The 20,150-nt window shown below is 52.7% G+C and overlaps 1 protein-coding gene across 1 annotated transcript; it reads right to left on the reverse strand.

Moving 5' to 3' along the window:
• Nucleotides 1–1,025: 1,025 nt before the first annotated feature.
• Nucleotides 1,026–19,805, reverse strand: PABPC1L (poly(A) binding protein cytoplasmic 1 like; the record flags this gene model as incomplete). The annotated part of the gene is made up of 14 exons (XM_080814741.1): nt 1,026–1,094; nt 1,535–1,665; nt 2,880–2,973; nt 3,816–3,919; nt 4,463–4,591; nt 5,196–5,280; nt 5,914–6,180; nt 10,289–10,384; nt 10,695–10,832; nt 13,663–13,772; nt 13,929–14,104; nt 16,225–16,340; nt 17,717–17,910; nt 19,613–19,805. 14 exons carry the CDS (start codon nt 19,803–19,805, stop codon nt 1,026–1,028), a joined length of 1,902 nt encoding a protein of 633 aa, XP_080670867.1.
• Between the last annotated feature and the right edge of the window lie 345 nt (nt 19,806–20,150).

The following is a 20,150-nucleotide window of genomic DNA, read 5'->3' on the forward strand; positions in this document are numbered from 1 at the left end:
TATCCGAAAGCGATTCTGTGGGGTTTCTTCTAGAATAATGATATGTGATAATGATAATAACGTGCCCAGACGTGGGCACAGGAGGCCTTCTTGTGCCTGAGGGAGGTGGGGCAGAGCAAAGGGTGGGGGCTTGACTGGGCTGGGACTGGCTGGAAGGAGCAGACACCCGAAGTGCTGAAGGCCAAGGTGTGTACACCAGAGAAGGGGCAGGGGCAGAGCAGGACCATCTGGAAGCGCCCCAAAGCGCACACAGCACCGAGACAAGGAATTCAAGCTGCAGGTGCCCACGTCTGACGCACATGGAGGTTTCCGGATACCTGGCTGAGTGCCCGGCAGTGCAGGTATCCTACCCAACCCCCCGGCCCCGGCTCGCCACACTCGAAGCACCAACTGCCACTGGCCTCCCGCTGACTGAGGGATTGTGTAACATTATTCTAAACAAGACAGAGTTTGCAGCGCTTTTAATGCACAAAGCAAAAAGTGATAGGCTGGCGGGGTGTCCAGCCTTCATTCCACATACAGAGCTCAAGTACCCATACAGCCCCAGGGGGAAAGAAGTTACGGTTCACAGAGACGAGGAGCCAAGAGCAGGAAACGCCATTCTCTTGTCAGCCAGGGGAGGGAGGATTCCATTTTCTGGGGATGAAAGGATAGGAATAAATGTTTCTCACATTTGGCAGACTGCTTGCCTTCAACTAAGAAGGTAGCGGGCCAAGCCAGGCCTTCCGGCAAGGAGCGTGAAGCCAGGCAACGACCAGGGGCAGCCCGGCCTCTTCCCAGGGAGGCCAGGCAGGACAGCTGGCAAGACGACATCTGTACTTTTTGCCCAGTGGTCAACACTCATTCTAATCACACCGTCTGTCGTCTTCCTTTGATCATCACAGCTTCCCCCAAACTCCTTGGTGCCTCAGAGAAAGCCAGCCACACAGCTTCCGCAAGTCAATCCCTGACTGGTTTTTCCCAGCTTCTCTTGGGCTCAGCGGCTTCTGTTTCCGTCTGTCCCACCCCCAGCCACCCACCTGGTCTCAGAGCACATTCACAGTGGTCAGCTCTGTGGCCTGGTGTGCCTGCAGCACTGCCAAAGCCTCTTCCACCTATGGGACACGAGCGGGGGGATGGCAGTTAGTGCAGCTGCCCAGCGGGGTCCTGGGAGAGCCCTGGCCTCCCACTGCCTAAGCGTGCTAGGTACTGGAAGTCCCCTCCTTCCATAGCATTGGGGCTTGCAAGCGGAAACCCGCGGTCGCCTTCTCAAGACGTGTGTGTGACCCTAGACTCTGTCAGAACACTGCTCTCTGGACCAAGACCTTGCAAGACCTTGCATGCGGAGCTGCAGAGAATTAATGTGGAAGGGCTGAGATAGCAAACCCTTAAGCCCTTTTCCCGGCCTGCTCAAAGATTCAGCAAGTACAAGCCGGCAGTAGCAAAAAGGGAAACCGTCCCAGCCACCGCCAGTTAGCTAGCTCTTCTAGAAGTCTTTGTCATAAGCTCTCCTCCTGCCCTCGCAGGGCACCCTGCCGCCCAGGGCCCAGACCACCTTGGCATTGAGGGACTCTGGGGACTCCAGCATGAGCAGCAGCTCCGAGTTGTCGATCTCCAGTAGCATGCCCGTGATCTTGCCGGCCAGCTGGGTGTGGGTATCGTAGATAAGGGGGTACAGACGCTCACCTGTACAGAAGAGCTGGCTGATATCCCAGCAGCCCAAGAGCAGGGGGTGGGGGGCAGGGAGGCGTGGGTACTGTGGAACAGAGCAGCGAGGCATCTGGGGGCTCGTCCCGTCCCTTAGCCCCACTGGGAGCCTCTTTCCCAACTGTAAAGCATGTGGAGCAAACCCTGCTTCGGAGGCTAATTGGAAGAATCAAATTGGATATTCTAGGTGAAGTCATCTACACAGGGTCGGACACAGACTTGGGCTTTAAAGACTACTCTTGTTCATCTTGCAAGAAACAGTTCCCGTGTACACACTGAAATCCTAGACAAGATAAGCTAATGCCAGACTGGACTTTTGGGGGTGCAGGGGGAGCCACATGCACAAGATAAATTCACCTTCCACCATCAGGCACTCCTAGCAACGGGGCCCAGCACTGGTGGTGAGGCACCCCTCTCAGCAATGCGTGGAGGGTCTGGCCAGGCCGGGGTGCTGCGGTGCTAGGGTGCTGGGGTGGGAGAGGTTTTCCCACCAGGAAAGCAAAGAGATTTACAGGGAACGGCTAACAGCTTCCCGCCTCCCTGAAGCCTGTGGAGGATTTCCTTTGAGCAGAGGGAAGTGGCAGAACCCCAGGGGAGCTGCGGAAACAGGACGGGGGCAAAGGGGGCCTTCAGAGACGTTCTGGACATCTTGGTGGCCACGGAGGAAAGAACCTGACACCCAGTTAAGTAGCAAGCTGGTCATTCATTCGACGGCGAGTGGCATCCTTTGGCAGGGCTTGTCACAGACTGTGGGCTGGGGACGATCTGCACAGGGAACTCACAGCCAGCAGCGAACAGGTGTTTGCCCCATGCACGCTTACTTCCTGCCTCCCTGCCGTGGTCACTGGGAGCAAGACATGTGGGGACAGCCTCTTCCCATTCAGGAGAGGTGAGGCTCTGTGACACCCAATGGCAGAAACCCAAGACCATACCCTGGGGCTCCTGGCTCCTGATCTGCCCTCAGCTGGGCTCTTTCCAGCCTTGTGCTGAAGAAACCTAGACCAGTGTTTTGAGACAAGAGAGGGAGGAGGCCGAGAGAGCAGAGGCGACCTGAGCAAGGTCACCCAGCAGGGGGGTCTGCAGCAACGCTGGACCTTGTCTCCACGTCTGACCTCCACTCGGGGCTTTTCCCACCAGGCTGGCCACCCCTCGGCCGCTGCTTCCCCTCCAGGGTAGGGGGACCAGCCACTCACCAATCATCTGCTTTTGCTCATGTAGCGGCGCTGCAGCCAGCATGGACGCCGTCAGGGGCTCCTGTCCCGGGATGCGCACAGCGGGCTCCTCCACCTGTACACAGTGACGGGGACACGTCCCTTAACCACCGCAGACCAGCAAGACCTCGTGACACTTACCCTGTTGGGAGCACAGGCCTCCAGGAATGCTCTGGAAGAGGGGGGCAAGTGGCAAAGTAGGGACCATTGGGTGGGATGGCGTCCCTAACAAGGGCACAGTGGGCCAGACACACCCTAATTCAGATGCCTTCCACAGTGCCAGGAACCTATGAAGGCCTCCGCCTCAATGTTGCCAAAGGAAAGCGTGACTATTCACTTTGTGCCAAAGAACACACTTACTATCACCCAGCTTTACAGCCGCATCCCCAGCATACGCCTGACCTTCCCACACCATGGTGACTTTGAAAGCATTCCGCCACTTAAAGAGTACACCTGTTTTGCAAGAAAGACTTTGAAATCCACACACTGAAATTCTAGACAGGATAGGCTAATGCCAAGTCTGGGATTTGGGCAGGGAGATAAATACATAGCTCTTTAATTTAATGATAATAGATACATTCAGTTATACTGTAGATTGAACATCCCATTTCTAGAAGAGCTTTCCTTGTTGAATATTAATGAAATCCAGGTTAATTTGGCTAATAACCCAGGCAGAGCAAATCATAATTAATAAACCAAATGTGATCTTGGACCTTTCCCTCCTTCTGTTAGTAAGGGGGAGTGTTTCTTGATTGTACACATTAGCAAAGGAAACTTCACAATTCAAGAAAAGAAAAGAGAAAAAAAAAAAACAAAAAAACAAGGCCCAGAGAGAGCCAATGCCTCCAATGCCTTAGTCAAGGTTCTGAGCCAAGTCCCCTGGAGCCCAGACTAAGAGGGCAGTCAGGCCAGCCTTACCCCAGGGTTGTGTGTTGCTGCGGAGTATTTGTGTGTCAGGAGAGGCCCACTTGGGGTAGAATATCCTGCCCCGCCGGCTCCTGTGGTCTGGGTACCAATGTGGGCTGTGAGGAATAAGCAGGTGCGTTAGGCCCTCACAGCCATCTAAAGCCACAAAGCCTAAAGACACATGTTCACGTAGTAGCCCCGTGCCTGCCAGGAGGCTGCCACATAGATGTACACACATTCGCCGAACGAAGGAACGGAGGGGCTTATAGCCTTACAGCCCACATCCACAACCTTGCTCACGGCTGCCGCATGCTTGCTAAGGTTCTGATCTGAGGCTAAGCCCTGGCATGTGTGATTTCATTGACCCGTGCGACCAAACGGGAGGGCTATTTTCATCCCTATTTTAAAGAGGAGGTGACCAGAGCTAGCCAGGCCACAGAGTGAGCTGGCCCCAGGACCTGGGTCTGTGGGATTCTAAGGCCCACGCGAACTCCTACGCCACACAGCCTCCAAAGTCAGCTCTACTCTCGGAGAGGGCAGTGTCACAGCCAAGGTCGCCGTGGAGGCCAGTGCTGACTTCCCACCTGTGCCAACCTGGCACCAAGCCCCTGTCCCGCCCTCCACACACCCCCATTCCTATTGGCCCTGCCCACACTCACCCACTCTTTGGGTGTGGGGCACCAGGGGTGGCACCTGGGTAGAGGACTGCCTGACACCGCCGACCTGGGCCGGGGGGCGCCGCAACACGGCTGGTGGCCGGACCACGGAGGCACCTGGAGGGTAGGTGGCTTGTGGCACAGAAAACATGGAGAGAAAGGTTGGCAGAACAGGACAATCCGAGAGGCCCGCTACACCCTGAAGATTCCAGGGTGAGGAAGGGAACGGGAAGGGGGAACCAGAACGTTCTCAGCAAAAGGATGAGTGAATTCACCGAGTCAGGAAGACCCAGAACTCCAGGGAAGGGGAGTGTGTGGAAATCTACAATCACAAAGCCAACTTGTTTCTACCCAGAGGCCCCAGGAGGCATAGCCATCATGATCACACCCACAGGGCCAAGACACTGTCAAATCAGGGTGAGCTCCCCTCCTAGGTGGGGCCAACCATCAGCCACACAGTCCCAGGAGTTCACTGTGACAGCCCCAAATCAGACCGTTCTTGGGAGCTAATTGAAGAGGATGGCTACACCCATAAGTCATTTACAAGTTCAGCACTGCATGGTGCTTATATAGGCCTCGTTCAGAAGAGGAAACTAGAAGTGAATTACCCACGGAATTAACACCCGGGGGAGTAGCAAAGCCAGGCTTGCCCCCAAAGCCTGTGTTTGTAGCCCCGGGTTCCACACTGCCCTACTGAGGGCACCTGGCTGAGGGTACCAGGGGTTGAGTCACTCACAGGACGGTCTTGGAGGCTGGGCTGTCCACCTGGGAGAGGGCTGCATGGGGGGTCCGGAGGCGTAGTACGCAGCCTGGGCTGGAGGCTGTGAGGGAGAAGCCTGGCAGTCAGGGGTTGGCCGCAGGTGAGAAACCGCATCTCCTCCCAGACACCCCTGTAGGAACTTCACTGCCCCCATCCAGGGACTGGCTAGTGAGGCATCACGAGCTAGGACGATGTCTCTGCTGCCCAGCTCAGGCTGTCTGTGAGCCCTGAACCCTCCAGGGCAAGGTGTCAGGTTCAATCCTTGCCCCTGATCAGAGCTGGTAGCCCAAAGGGTGGCATGTCCCGTGAGCTCCCTCCTTAGCACACACCTCCAGCAGAGAGGCTGGCGGGCGGCCCCGGAGACAGGACCGGCTGAGCTGGGGAAAGGCTAAGTAGGGGAGAGTAAGGTGTATAGTGCAGGGTCGTACAGCATAGAAGGCTAGTCCCTTCTATTTAATGCATTGTTTCTCAAACTTAGTTGCCCAGAGAGAGTCTCTTTGAGCAGAACCCAAATCTCTCCCTGGGTGGGAAGAATGGCTCGACGGCAGCACGCTTACCCGCCCCTCACAGATGGTGTTAGAACGGCCTGGCTGCCGAGTTTCCAGCAGAAACACATAGACAGCCCACATCTAGCTGGGAAGCTGCCCTCCTGCTGTACCTGGCTGTCAGGGAAGGGGTGCGGGCAGGTCATCACCTGGGGCATGGCGGGCAGGAAGTAGCTGGCGGGCTGCTGGAAGGAGCCCAGGAGGGGGCCGCCCAGGGCCCGCACCGTGGAGAGACGCTGCATGTACTGGTTGGTGAGGATGGCTTTCCGCTCCTCTTTGCGCTGGGCCAGTGCCACATACAGCGGCTTGGTGCCCACGATGCGCCCGTTCATCTCGGTCACGGCCTTGGTCGCCTCTTCTGGAGAGGAAAAACACACAAAGCCAAACCCCTTGCTGTGGCCACCCTCAGTCATCACCTAAAAGCAAGACAAGACAAGGTCTACTGGGGGTGGGGAAGGAAGACTCCGGAGGGCTGCGCTCCTCTCCTTCCCCACCACCCCAGGGGCCCAGGAGAAACTGTCCCCCTTACATTGACTGAGGCCCATGACATGCCAGATACTGGAAGTGCCTTCTCATGTCACGTGTACTGCACCTGATGAGGAGGGGACCTCCACTCCCACTTCACAGGGGACCAAGTGGGTCTCAAGAGTGACTTGGCGGAGACCAGCCTACTTGCTAACGGAGGGCTGCTCGCTGTTTAACAGGACACTCTGTGGGAACTGCTGCATTTCAGGATTTTTACATTTTCTTTCTGAAATGGTCTTCCTAAGCTGTGCGGGAAAGTTGCTTTAAATGGAATCTACCTACATTACACGGGCTACCATGAAGGAAGAGGATAGTTGGGGATTGCTTAAAAATCTAAGAACAGGGCACAGTGTTCTTTAGCCAGAGCCACAATCTTAAACACATCATGTGAGGTCCCTGTGATGAAAATCTGCATTTCAACTACTCTTTGGTTTTTTTAAACAACCCATATAATACTTTGGTTCATTTGGGAATCAGGGAAAGAACAAGATGTTCTTAAGAGTTTCCTAGAGAGTCCAATAAAATCAGATTTGTATGGGATATAAAATATATATATATATATATATATATATATATGTGTGTGTGTGTGTGTGTATATATACACATACACATACATACAAATTTTTATGTGCAGCTCGATCCCAGGACCCTGGGATCATGACCTGAGCCGAAGGCAGATGCTTAACCGACTGAGCAACCCAGATGCCCCAAAAGTGATTTATATTTTTGGTGCCTTATTCTATTTTCTTTGTGGTAGAAATAAAAGTCCTTACTGGCAGGTAACCCCTCCAGGGTTACCCAGCCTGTGGACACACATCAGCCAGGATTCAAACCCAATGCAGCGTTCTAATAAATGTTCATTGCCTCTGCAAGTTCTTTAGGAGTCTGGGGAAGAGCTTCTTACCTTTGTTACTAAAATAATCTTTTTTAAAATTTTTGGAATTAGGGTGCCTGTGTGGCTCAGTGGGTTAAAGCCTCTGCCTTTGGCTCAGATCATGATTCCAGGGTCCTGGAATCGAGCCCCACATTTGGCTCTCTGCTCAGCAGGGAGCCTGCTTCCCCCTTTCTCTCTGCCTGCCTCTCTGCCTAATTGTGATCTCTGTCAAATAAATAAAATCTTCAAAAACAAAAGTTTTGGAATAACTTCAGATGCACAGAAAAATTGCAAAAATAGTACGGAGTGGCTATCTTTCAGCCAGCTTGCCCCAATGTGAACAGGGTACATGTGTGTAGATAATGTTGGGACAGTACTATTAATTATCAACCACAATGCTATTAACTGATGAGCAGATCTCATTCAGCTTTCACTAGTTTTTCTAATAAATATTATTTTTCTCTTCCAGGATCCAATCCGCACTGCATGTATGGTTTGTAAAGTTTTTTGGGGTCAAGACACTGGCCTGGCTCACACATTTGGACTTGAACTGACATACTTTTAAAATCCGCTTCTCTATTAGAGCCCATGTTCTGTATGTTCTATATCATTGGTGTTCAAACTGCACTTTGCTACCCATCCACACGGGGGCCTGAGCCTGAGGGTTCACAGACACTCCCCCTGCCCAGGGAGGCCAGTGGACAGAAGTCAGGAGATCTGTGAACTCAGATGGGGGGAAAAATGTCCTCTCCTTTCTCACATTAGGGTTCCCTCCTATTGTGAATACAGACAACAAAAATAGGGGAGTCTTGGCTGTGCTTGGGATTTTGTCAGGAAGAGAAAGAAAATATTTTCATATCCTGTTAATCACTGCTGCCCTCAAAATATCATCTATGCTAACTGCTGCCTCCCTAGATCTTATAGTTGGGTACAATAACAAAGCACCTACTACTGCCACCTTCGTGTTTTGATAATTTTGTTTCAATATAATTGGTTTTCCGCAATGCTCTGAATTTTCTTTCATGCACTAAAAAGTATTCTCAGAAGGGATCCATAGGCTTTCATCACCCAGATTTTCTTGGCACAAAAGTATTGCTTAACAAGTTAATAAGAACTTCTCTGTTAGGTAGTAAAGAATGATGAAATACATTTATGCAGCTTACTATAAGCGTGGTAGTGTCATTAGCAGTTTAGAGGCCTTAACTCCTTTTCATAATTGTTGCATTTTATATATAATCGAAATCATGGAAATATGTAAACGTCCATAAAATCCCTACTCTATAACCTAGTGGGTCAAGGAACAAGATAGTGCCGCAACTCGAGGCAGCCCAAATTTTTACAATTCCCTTCCCTCAGCGAGTCCTCACGGAGGTCGGTGAATCTCCGGAAATTAGACACCACATGTGAATAATCAGATCGTTATTTCACTGCTTACTGGGGGCAGGTGCTCTGCACTCAGGCTCTTCAGTGCTCAGGACACCTTGAGAGGTAGGGAATGTTGCTCCCATTTGACAGATGGGTAAACAGAGTCCAAAAGGCAGAGTCACTTCCCTCAGATTCTACAGCTAGTTAATGTAGGACTAGGATTTAGACCTAGTTCTAACTAACTTGAACGTCCCAGTTTTCAAACACCATACTACACAAAGTACATGTTTGCTGGGAAAGAGGGCAGATAGCTTTTTTATAATGTTTAAGCAAATTTACTGATGCTTAACTTACATGTCTCATAGCTCTGACATTTTTTCAAAGATCCTTAACTGAAAAATTCTTAGAACCTCTACCCTAAACACCAGACTTCCTGAAGGACATTTAAAATTGTATCCAACAGGGATGCCTGGGTGGCTCAGCCAGTTGATCAAGCGTCTGCCTTTGGCTCAGGTCATGATCCCAGGGTCCTGGGATCGAGTCCTGCATCGGGCTCCTTGCTCAGTGGGGAGCCTGCTTCTCCCTCTGCCTGCCATTCCCCCTGTTTGTGCTCGTTCTCTCTCTGACAAATAAATAAAATCTTTCTAAAAATAAAAAAAATTAAAAATTGAAATTGGATTCAACAGACAAAAGACCCTCTAGACCACTTCCCAAGAACCCAACCCTCATATCACATATGCGGGTCTCCAGCCCCACTACTCACACTTATGTCTTTGGAAAGTTCCTCCTTCCCCCCCTGCAGGTCCCTACCTCCTTACAGCCAAGCCAAATGCTTCTGCCACTGTCACTTCTCATAGGAAGCCCTCCTTCCTGGTCCCCTGAGGTACCACAGCTCTGCCTCCAATCCTCCCAGCCCACACCACAAACACCTTCTAAGAGATGTGAGTTGGTGATTCATCCGACTTCCCCCTTGACTGGAAGCTACTCAAGGGCAAGAACCACATCTAACTCATTACTACAGGCTTCCCAGAAGCCCTGGTGACACAGGAGGAGTATGGAAGGAACGGACACTGGGTTATCCGAAAATCCTCTGAGGAGCTTTAAAATAAGATGCCCGGGCCTTACTGTGAAATCTTCTTTCCATTTGTCTGACCCAGGTGTCTGTCTGTAAGAGCTCCCCGGGGGGGGGTTAATAAGCCAGGGGTCAGAAACATCCAATGAACCCAACACTCTCATGGTGTAGATGAAGTTCAGAAAACATCAGCCCTTGGTCACAGAGCTACTGAGTAGAACAGCCAGTCATCACATATCAGGTGCTAAGTGGGCTGGGCTCATGGTAAGTGCTCAGTAAATGGGGAACAATGAATGATGAATGAAATAGCCCAACCCTCTCATTTGCCAAATGGAGAAACTGAGATCCAGAAGACAACAAAAGTCAATGGAAATTCTGAAACATGAATTTCTAGAATCTGGCATATAGCAGGCACTCAATAAATGCTTTTTGAATGAACCAAGGTTACAGGGAGCCCCGATAAGTCCAGCTATGTGACTGGGACTGGACTCACACCCTCTTCCCCTCCAGAGCAGACAAGGCTGCAGAGGGCCACCAAGCTCCAATGGGGGTCAGACATAGCCCCCCAGACTCTAAAAGGAGCGGCTCCGTACCAACTCCTTGGAAGCCACAAGGGAGGGAGGGGTGTGCAAGCAGCAGGACAGGAGGGGAAGGCTCTTCATCCCCTGTAGGTGCCCCCAGTCCTCACCTTAGCACTGGTAATCACTCCATAGGGAGAGAACTCTTTTCTCAGCTTCTCATCATCAATGGAGTCATCCAGGTTTTTAACATACAGGTTCACGCCCTAGAAAGAAAGGTTACTGCTGGGTGTGTCCCTTCCCCTCCAAGCCTCGGGTCGCTCTGGGTCAGGGGCCAACGCAGGCCATGAGGAGGCCCAGAAGCCCTGCCCACGCGGCCTCCTGTTTCCAGTCCTGCATGGCACCCACGCCCCCCATCACCGAGCATGCCCATCCCCTGGAAGCTACAGCTACCCCCCGCCCAACCACTAAAGCCCAGTTCCCGGACATGGGATTGCTGGAGGAAGGCTTCCCATTCAGGGCCCTCCACACACAGACACGCTCACACAGCTGCAGCTGCCACCAGGGGGCTGTCACCTGGTAACGGGTCAGCCGGTCCTGCTTCATCTGCTCAAACCTGCGCTTCAGCTCATTCTGCCGTTCCACCCGCTTTTGGGCCCGGCCCACGTACAGCAGCCGCCCGCTCACCTCCTTCCCATTCATGTCCATCACGGCCTGGCCGGGGAAGGGGCGAGAGTAATTGGGAACCACCCCCATGAGGCCCTGCCTCCAGTCCCAGCATCTGGGCCTGAAGGGGGCCACCTGCCAGCTGGGCCAGCCTCGCTGGCTGAGAATTAGTAGAACCAGGACAAAGGGCATTTAAAGTGAATCCACTGTTTGAAAACATGGGACAAATTTTCAGAGTAAAACATAAATTTAAAAAATGTGGGGATGCCTGGGTGTCTCAGTCGGTTAAGTGTCTGCCTTCAGTTCAGGTCATGATCCCAGGGTCCTGGGATCGAGTCCCGCATCGGGCTCCTTGCTCAGTGGGGAGCCTGCTTATCTCCCTACCTGTTGCTCCCCCTGCTTGTGCTCTCACTCTCTCTGGCAAATAAAATCTTGAAAAAATATAAATAAATAAAAATAGGGGCGCCTGGGTGGCTCCGTGGGTTAAGCCTCTGCCTTTGGCTCGGGTCATGATCTCAGGGTCCTGGGATCAAGCCCCACATTGGGCTCTCTGCTTAGCAGGGGGGTCTGCTTCTCCCTCTGCCCCTGTTCCCCATTTGTGCTCCCTCTCTCTCTCATACACACAAAGTCTTTAAAAAAATATTTTCATAGAACAGTGACTTTTGCTTCCCCACCCAAATATGCAAATCCTTGTAAACATACTCTCAGGCCCCAAGAATTGCTAGTTCCAGATCAGTTTTAAAAGGTCAGTACCTGGGTTTTCTAATCTGTTCCACTGATCTGTGCATCTACTTTTGTGCCAATACCATACTATTTTGATGACTACAGTTATGGAATATTATTCAGCCATAAAAAAGGATGAAAGCTTGCCATTTCCAGGACATGGATGGAGCTAGAGAGTATAATGCTAAGCAAAATAGTCAGAGAAAGACAAATATCATATTATTTCACTCATGTGGAATTTAAGAAATGAAACAAATGAGCAAGGGGAAAAAAGAGGGAGGCAAACCAAGAAACAGACTCTTCACTATAGAGAACTTATGGTTAGCAGAGGTGAGAGGGTGGGGGGGATGGGTGAAATAGGTCTGTTAACACAGTGTAATATTAGTTTCAGGTCTACAATATGGTGATTCAACACCTCCATACAGGTGCAATCCTCGATTCCCATCACCTATTTAACAATAGTTCATTTTTATGGGTAATATTCCACTATGTCTTTAAGTGTGTATAAGTACACACACACACACACACACACACACACACACACACACAACACCTACATCTTTTTTATCCATCTGTCAGCTGATGGACACTTGGGCTGATTCCATAATTTGGCTATTGCAGATAACGTGACTACAAACATCATGGTGTGTATGGAATTGTTGAATCACTGTATTGCACACCTGAAACGAACACTGTAAAAAAAAAAAAATTTACGCCTACAGAAAATGTATAAAAGTCATTGCCAAAGTCTCTAAGATTTTGGAGTCTATGGATCCTTGAAGCTCCAACGTGTCATTTTTACAGTTGAGAAAACCAAAGCCTAGAGAGAGGGTGGGATTTGTCCAAGGACACAAAAAGAGGTCACCTTTTGAAAGGGGCCATTCACTTAAGAACAAAGCTTCAGAGTCGGAAGAGCGCGTTCTAATCCCAGTGGTGCCTCTCACCAGCTATACCCTTGTGGCAACCGTTGAACCCACGCCGGTAGAGCAGAGAGGAGAGCATATGCAGCCCTTAGCACAGTGCCCGACCCATGGTAAGTGCTCAGGCAGAGGCAGAGGCGGCTGCCATCAAGATGGCACTGGGCCTGATCCCTCTAGCCAGAATCCACCATGAGCTGAGATCCCCCCATGTCCAATGGTCTTAACGAGGCAGCAGCCTGGGAAAGAGCGTTAGGGTGGGAAGCCAGATAGGAAAACATTACTCCAGCTCTGGCATGGTGTGACATCGTTCCATTCACTTGTTCAGCCTGTGGGTATCTGGTACTTACTGGCAGGTGCAATGCCAGAGATTTCGCTGTGAAACAAGATCCAGTCTCTACCCGCAGCTCTATACATGGAGATCTGGGTTATTGATGGAGAGAGGCAGAAGGGGCCCCTCACCAGAAGCGGGAGGATAGAAGAGGCTTCTCAGAGGAGGCAAAGTATAAGCAGAAACCCACAGGGTAAACGCTAAGTAGTCTAAAGCCACACTGTCCAACACGGCAGCCACTAGCCATAGGTGGCCACTGAGCACTGGAACTGTGGCTAGTCTGCGTTCCCACGTGCCGGGAGTACCAGATTTCAAAGAATTAATACAAAACAAGGGGAATGTAAAATATCTCAATTTTTATATTGAATATATACTGGAGTGGTAATTTCACTATATTACGTTGAATGGGACATTATTAAAATCAATTCGTGGTTCGTTTGTTTTATCCTTTTTAATGTGGCTGCTGGAAAATTTTAAATCTCACTTGTGGCCCCCATTCTATTGCGACTGGACAGCCCTAACTGAAAGAGCAAGAGAAGGGAAACATTTTGAGAAACACATTTGCAGAGACCTGGGAGCAAGGAATCACCTAGCACTTCCCCTCCCCAGCCTCAGTCCCACCATCAATTCAAGAAGAGGGCAGTGGCTGGCTCAGAGGCCCCTCCACCTCCCATGTGGACAAGAACCTATGAAAAGCAGTCGGCCTTAGGGTTTGGAAGCACCCGAAGGAGGCTACAACCTTCAGCCTTTGTCACAGGCAGGAAGGGCCCTGACTACTGTGGGCCCAGGCTGGGGAGGGACTTCCTTCTCCTTCGCAGCAGCTGGAGCTCCCTGCACCTGATCTCCTTTCTTCCTAGTGCTGGCTTGGTGCCTCCTCCATGAAACAGAGCCACAGGGAGCCTCCTACCTTCTGGGCTTCCTCATGCTTCTCAAAGTTGACAAAACCGAAGCCTCGGGAGTGGCCGCTGTCATCCTTCATCACCTTCACACTCAGCATCTTCCCTGGGAAGGGCCAGCCTGGCTCAGAGGGGAGTTTGGGAAGCCCCAGGATGTTCCCCTCCCTTTCCCACCCACCTTGTGGCTTTAGACTACTCAGTGCTGTCCCCCCCGACCAACTTCTCAGGAAGCCTCCGGAAAGGCCCCTCCTCCTAGCCCAACCTGGGGACAGAGGACAAAGTGATCCCTGATGCCCTTGGGGAACACGCCCACCAAACTGGGAGAAGAGGTCTTGCAGGCCCTGCTCGTCCAGATCCACATGGAGGTTCTTCACATAAATGTTGGTGAACTCCATGGCCCGCGCTCCCAGCTCTGCTTCGCGCTCCCGTCGGGACTTGAAGTGGCCGACGAAGCTGCGGACACACCGACGGGGTAGGCAGCTGCCAGCCCTCAGTCACCCCCATCCCACCCAGCAACCCTGGGTCACTTGCGTCAATTGCTGCCAAGTCCAAGGCCCCCGTATCCCTCCTCGGGAGGCTGGGCAGGGCAATCCTCTTTAGACAGACCACAGCCAAGCCCGGACCACTTCCAATAGTCCAGATTCACGCTCTAGCATAAGGTGAAGAAGGGTTCATTCTTGCGGCAAATGCACAGGGAACTCCTCCCATACACCAGGCAGCTGAGCGTATGGGAGAGAAGAGCAAGCACGAACTGGAGAGTCAGACAGATGAGCGCCTCAATCCTCATGCCACTGTTGCCTAGCGCTGTGACCCTGGGCAAGTTACTCAACCTCTCTGAGCCTCTGTGTGCACTCCTATAAAACTGGGGATGAAGCGCACCTGCTTGGCTCAGTCCGTGGAGCATGCGACTCTTGGTCCCAGAGCTGTAAGTTCAAGCCCCGTGTTGGGTGTAGAGATTACTTTAAAAAATAAATAAATAAATACAAGGGCTCCTGGGTGGCTGTGTCGGTTAAGCGTCTGCCTTTGGCTCAGGTCATGAACCCAGTGTCCTGGGACTGAGTCCCAGGTCAGGCTCCCTGCTCAGCAGGGAGTCTGCTTCTCCCTCTCCCTCTACCCCTCCCCACTGCTTGTGCGCACTTTCACTCTCTCACTGAAATAAATAAATAAAATATTTTTAAAAAGCCACACAAAATAGAAAAAAAACTAGGCATGAAGCGCCGATCACAGGCATTTGCTTGTTCATGTAACAGGTACTGGATGCACTAGGGAAGCAGTAGTGAGAGAACCAGACATAGGCCATGCCATGGTTACTACTGGGGCGGACTGAAAATATTAATTTTCTTTCTTTTTTTTTTTTTTTTAGATTTTATTCATTTGACAGACAGAGATCACAAGTAGACAGAGAGGCAGGCAGAGAGAGAGGGGGAAGCAGACTCCCTGCTGAGCAGAGAGCCCGATGGGGAGCTCGATCCCAGGACCCCGGGATCATGACCTGAGCCAAAGGCAGAGGCTTTACCCCACTGAGCCACCCAGGCACCCCTGAAAATATTAATTTTCAAAATCATAATTTCCAAGTTCATGTAAACACTTCCAGAAAAGTATCCTAGGTTAAGAAGAAGACATAAGAGGGGTGCCTGGGTGGCTCAGTGGGTTAAGTATCTGCCTGCGGCTCAGGTCATGATCCCAGGGTCCTGGGATAGAGCCCCGCATCGGGCTCCTTGCTCAGCGGGGGGTCTGCTTCTCGCTCTCCCCATCGCTTGTGCTCTCTGTCTGACAAATAAATAAATAAAATCTTTAAAAAAAAAAAAGAAAACAAAACGTAAGAAAACTCCATGGCATCTATAGCACACTTAGCACAAACAAATGGTAGATGGCATTAAAAATTACAGAACACGGAGTAGCAAAGGTGAACCTGGGCAAATGGGAGCTAACAAAGATCACGTCCTTCTGAGAACTGGGGAGAGCCTGCCAGGCTCGGTTTCACTGATGAGAGCCTCCCTGAGACGCTCTGGACAAAGCCACTCTCAGTGCGTCTTCCAGCTCAGAGCCTGCTTCCCTCTACGGCGCTGAGCGCGGGGCTGGTTGTCCCGTGGGCAGGATCCAAGCCAGGGAAGGAGATGTGCTCCAGTGTCTTCCCCCCTGCCCTGCCCACCGTGAGGCTGGGGGTCTGCCTCGGCGGCAGCGGTGCACAGGGGGTGGGGGCGGGATGGCGAACCGACATGTAAGAAGATGGCACGCTAAGGGCCTACTTTCCTTCCTGTCCAAAACCCCCATGAAACAACACAAACGTTTTAAGAAAAAAAATTCACAGCCATGCCGAGCAGGCTGGAAACCAGACATCACTGAATCCAGCCATTAGCTGTTCCCGCTGAAATTTCAAAATCCCCTCACTTAGGACTCAGCACAATCCTCTAGGAACATCTGCAGCCCTGTTCTTCCCCGGGGAAAGGGAGCTCCCGAGAGACTGGACCCTTCCGAGGTCACCCCGCCAGGAGAGTTCTGGCTGCGGCTCAGTGTCGGGTGCCCTGAGGCGGTGACGGGCAGCCTCCGGTCCCCCACATCCCACCACTCACACTTTGCGGTCATTCAGCAGCATCCCGTTCATGGTGGCGATGGCCTGCTGCGCTGCCTCATGGGTCTCAAAGTGGACAAAGCCAAAGCCTCGGGAGCCGTGATCGTCGCATACCACCTGGGCCACAGAGGAGATGGATGGGGTTGGGGGGGCGCCCCACGGAGAATGGCAAAGGTAACGAATAACCACTACCTGCGTGCTTACTCTGCACCCCATGCGGGGTCCCTCCACATTCCACTCCAGCCCCCGCTCTTCCGTCCAGATTGAATCATGTAGACCAGGGCCCCACTCCGGGCTAAGCACGTGCTAAGGGGATCACAGGCTTCTCTTGTCCTATTTGCTCTAAGAGCCCCTCCAGGCAATTCTTAACCTCTGAGCCCCCACTGCCTGACTGGGGAAGATGGGAATGAAGGACTAGTCCAAGGTCACCAGCTGGCCAAGTTTCTGATTGTGAGAGCTACCACTTAGATGGGGAACAGGGCGTCAGGGTCCTTTCAATGTCGTGAAGATTATCAGACTTAAAATATGTGCATGACAAGCCTGTGAGGTAGGTTCTACTGAGGCCCTCTTCTAGAGGAAGTCGAGGTATGGAGAGGTCACACAGCTGGCCCAAGGTCACATTGCCAGGAAGTGGAAAAGGCTGGATTTGAACCCCAGACAGTCAGCACCATAGTCCAAGATCTGACCGACTACGTTGTGCTGACTTCTCAGCAGCTGGCCGACTACACGGGTCTAGTGCTCTTCCCGCCGTGCTCCAGAAACCTTTCCCGGGCAGCCACGTGGTGTGGGTTTCTAGCCTCAGCCTCTGACTGCAGGGCTCACTGGGCTTTTCCCCCAGAGCCCAATCTCCAGCTTTTCCTAAAAGTCCAACCAGCCTGTGAGCTCCTGGGGTAGGCCCCACCCTGTGTGCCTTGCATCTAACCTGGCCCACAGCCACAATGGGTCCTTGTTGGGCCTCAGACACTCACCCAGGTCACATTCAGCTTTCTGTCCAATCCTCTGTGGCCCAGAGGAAGCCTCAAGGCTTGACCGCCCTGATGGCCTCAATGAGCAGCCTTCCAGCATCCACGCCCTTCATCCTGTCCTGTCTACTGTCCTCACTCTCTGAATTTGAACGGGTCTCGTGACTTGCTTTGGCCAACAGAATGCAGTGGAAGGAAAGGCGGGCCGGTCCCAAGCTTACATCTCAAGAGGCCTGGTGAGCTTCCACGCAGCGTCCCAGGAGACGCCGCCCTTGTCATAGGAATGGCCTGAGCTAGCCGGCTGGAGGAGGAAAGATGGCAGGGAGGAGGGCCGAGCCAGTCAGCTTGCAGGGGGCCTATGAAGGAGCCGGCCGAGAGCAGAACTGCCCAGACCACCAACTGCAGAATCACGAGCTAAACAAACGGCTGTTGCTGACAGCTCGGCAAGGTGTGAAGCGGGGGCACTGCCTGGGATCCCTCTGCCACACGGGTATTTGACACAGACCCTCCCCTGCACGGACGCCCACCCACCTTGCAAGAGAGGATGTTCCCAAAGGTGGAGAACGTGTCATATAAGGCTTTGTTATCAATGGAGTCCTCCAGGTTCTTGATGAAGATGTTGCCCACGCCCGATTTGCGGAGTCCGGGGTCTCGCTGCGACCACATGATGCGGACGGGCTGGCCTTTGATCACTTCAAAGTTCATTGTGTCCAGTGCCCGCTCCGCTGGACGGGGGGGTGGGGGGAGGAGGAGAAAAAGGGGCAAGTAAGAGTATTTCTTTCCCTGAGTCCTAAGGTACTTCATTGGAAGCAAAAAAGGAAAAAACAAAAACCAAAAAAAAAGAACACTGTCTGGGTCTCACTTGAAAGAAAGGGGAGATACGCGGAAAGAATTAATGTGCGAGGTGCTGCTCCCACCTTCCTGCTGGGGTCTTGTTCGGCTCCTCACGTGAGCGGGGATCCCTAGTCCCACTTCCCAGAGGGAAAACTGAGGCTCAGAAAGGGGAAGGGTCAGTGGTGGGGCAAGGTCTACTGCGGTGTTCAAAAGCACACGGAGTGTAGATGAAAATGTAGAGGACGGCCCATAAGACAAAGACTGGCAGCAGTTAGGGGAAACCAAAGCTCAGAGGTACCAAGGGGTAGAGTTGAGACTCAATCCCGAGACGTAGTAGGGCTCTGGGGGAGAACACTTTTCTGAGGTCGTTTCTTCACCTGCGACGTGGGGATGATGAGATGATGACCCCTTTTCCACATCGAACAAAGGGAGATGGCACTAGCTACCTCCATGGAGTCGGACAGGTTGAAAATTGAGTAAGATACGCAAGGGGCCTTACATTTTCTGCCTGGCACAAAACAGGAGTTCGGGGAGTGGTAGTGTGTCTGCAAACAGCAGCCTCTGCCCATCCTCCTGCCCCTACCACAGCCTGTTCCCTCCCAGCTAAGAGGCAACATCCTTTCTCTTCCCTAGAGCTCCATTTAGCTCATCTGTGAAGTCTGGCAGAAGGGCCAGAGCGCGCAGGGCTTGGAGGAAGAGGTTAGAGGCCGGGGTGAGGAAAGCAGAGTAGAGGAGAAGGCACTCTGGAACCCAGTTTAGTCACCTGCTGGGAAACAGGCAGAACCACCCCAGCAAACCCTCGTTTAGGAACCCTTCCCACCCACCCAGGGTTTTTTTACCACGCACCAAAGGATACTGGAAATATTCACAGACATAGCACATTCCTTCTGCGCTGTTGGGGAACGAGCCTTCACCCCTTTTCACAGATGGAGAGGTGGGGAGTGTGAACTCTTGTTCAAGTTCACACCCTGGTGACCGAACTTTGGCAAAACTTGGTGCTCTCACTCTTCATCCTCTCCACCATCAAACAGTGTGGTCCTAACCACCCAACAAACTAATCAGTCCTCTCAGCTCTGAGACACCAGGTCTGGGGCTTGGAGTGGAGAACAGATCTGGGCAGCTGAGAAAGGTGCGAGCCCAAGACCCAGTTCTCCTGCCTTCCCCGCTCATCACCTGCAAATTCACCAGGTGCTTTGATTTTCTGATCCTCCCAACCACTGCGGAAAGGCAGGTACCATCCCCATTCCTCAGACAACCGAAACTCAGAATGGGTGAGTAATTGCTCAAAGTCACACAGCTGCGGGCTTTACAGTCCGAGGTCAGCCCAACCCCTGAGCCCTTGGCTGTTTTCATTCAGCCTTAATATTTGTCCCCTGTAAGACGGAGCACCAGTAAGACATACAGTAGGCGCCCACTGATTGCCCATTCTTGTCTCAGGGGCAGTACCCCTTCCAACACCCTGTATCTCTGGGCCTCAGTTTTCCTGGCTGCAAAATGAGAGCTGTGGGAGCAGCCAGATTTGCCAGCTTGGGCCCGAGCTGCCGCTGGTCGGCCCCGCGTCTGCGCGTCTGTCCCCGCTCCCCCGGGGCTCACCGTCGGCCGGCTGCTGGAAGTTGATGTAGGCGTAGCCCAGCGAGCGGCGGGTGGCCACGTCGCGGCACACGCGAATGGACAGGATGGGGCCGGCGGGCGAGAACTTCTCGTACAGCATGGCTTCGGTCACGTCGGGGTGCAGGTCGCCCACGTAGAGTGAGGCGAGCGGGTAGCCCGGGCCGCTGGCGTTCATGGCGTTGGCCGAGGCGCCGCGGTGGGCCTCTCCTCCGAGAGGCCGCCCCTCCCTTTAGCCCCCGCCCCGCCCCGCCCCGCGTCCCACCTGGGACCCCTCAGCGCTCCAACAGCCCCAGGTGAGGCCTCTGGGACCCCGCCTCCGTAGGCGGGGCGCGCCCTCCACCAGGCCTGGGGTCGCGCCCAGAGCCCAACCTGGGCTTGTTCGTCCCGACGGTCATTGCCTTCTGGGTCTCTGGGTCCATTTCCCTTCTCAGTAAAACCCCGACGGCGCTCTTCTCAGGGATTGGAAGGGACCCGATGCAATTCTGCGCGTCTCACAGACGAGGAGAATCCCGGGCCAGAA

Source organism: Martes martes (genome assembly GCF_963455335.1).
Source record: "Martes martes genome assembly, chromosome: 9".
Classification (NCBI taxonomy): domain Eukaryota; kingdom Metazoa; phylum Chordata; class Mammalia; order Carnivora; family Mustelidae; genus Martes; species Martes martes.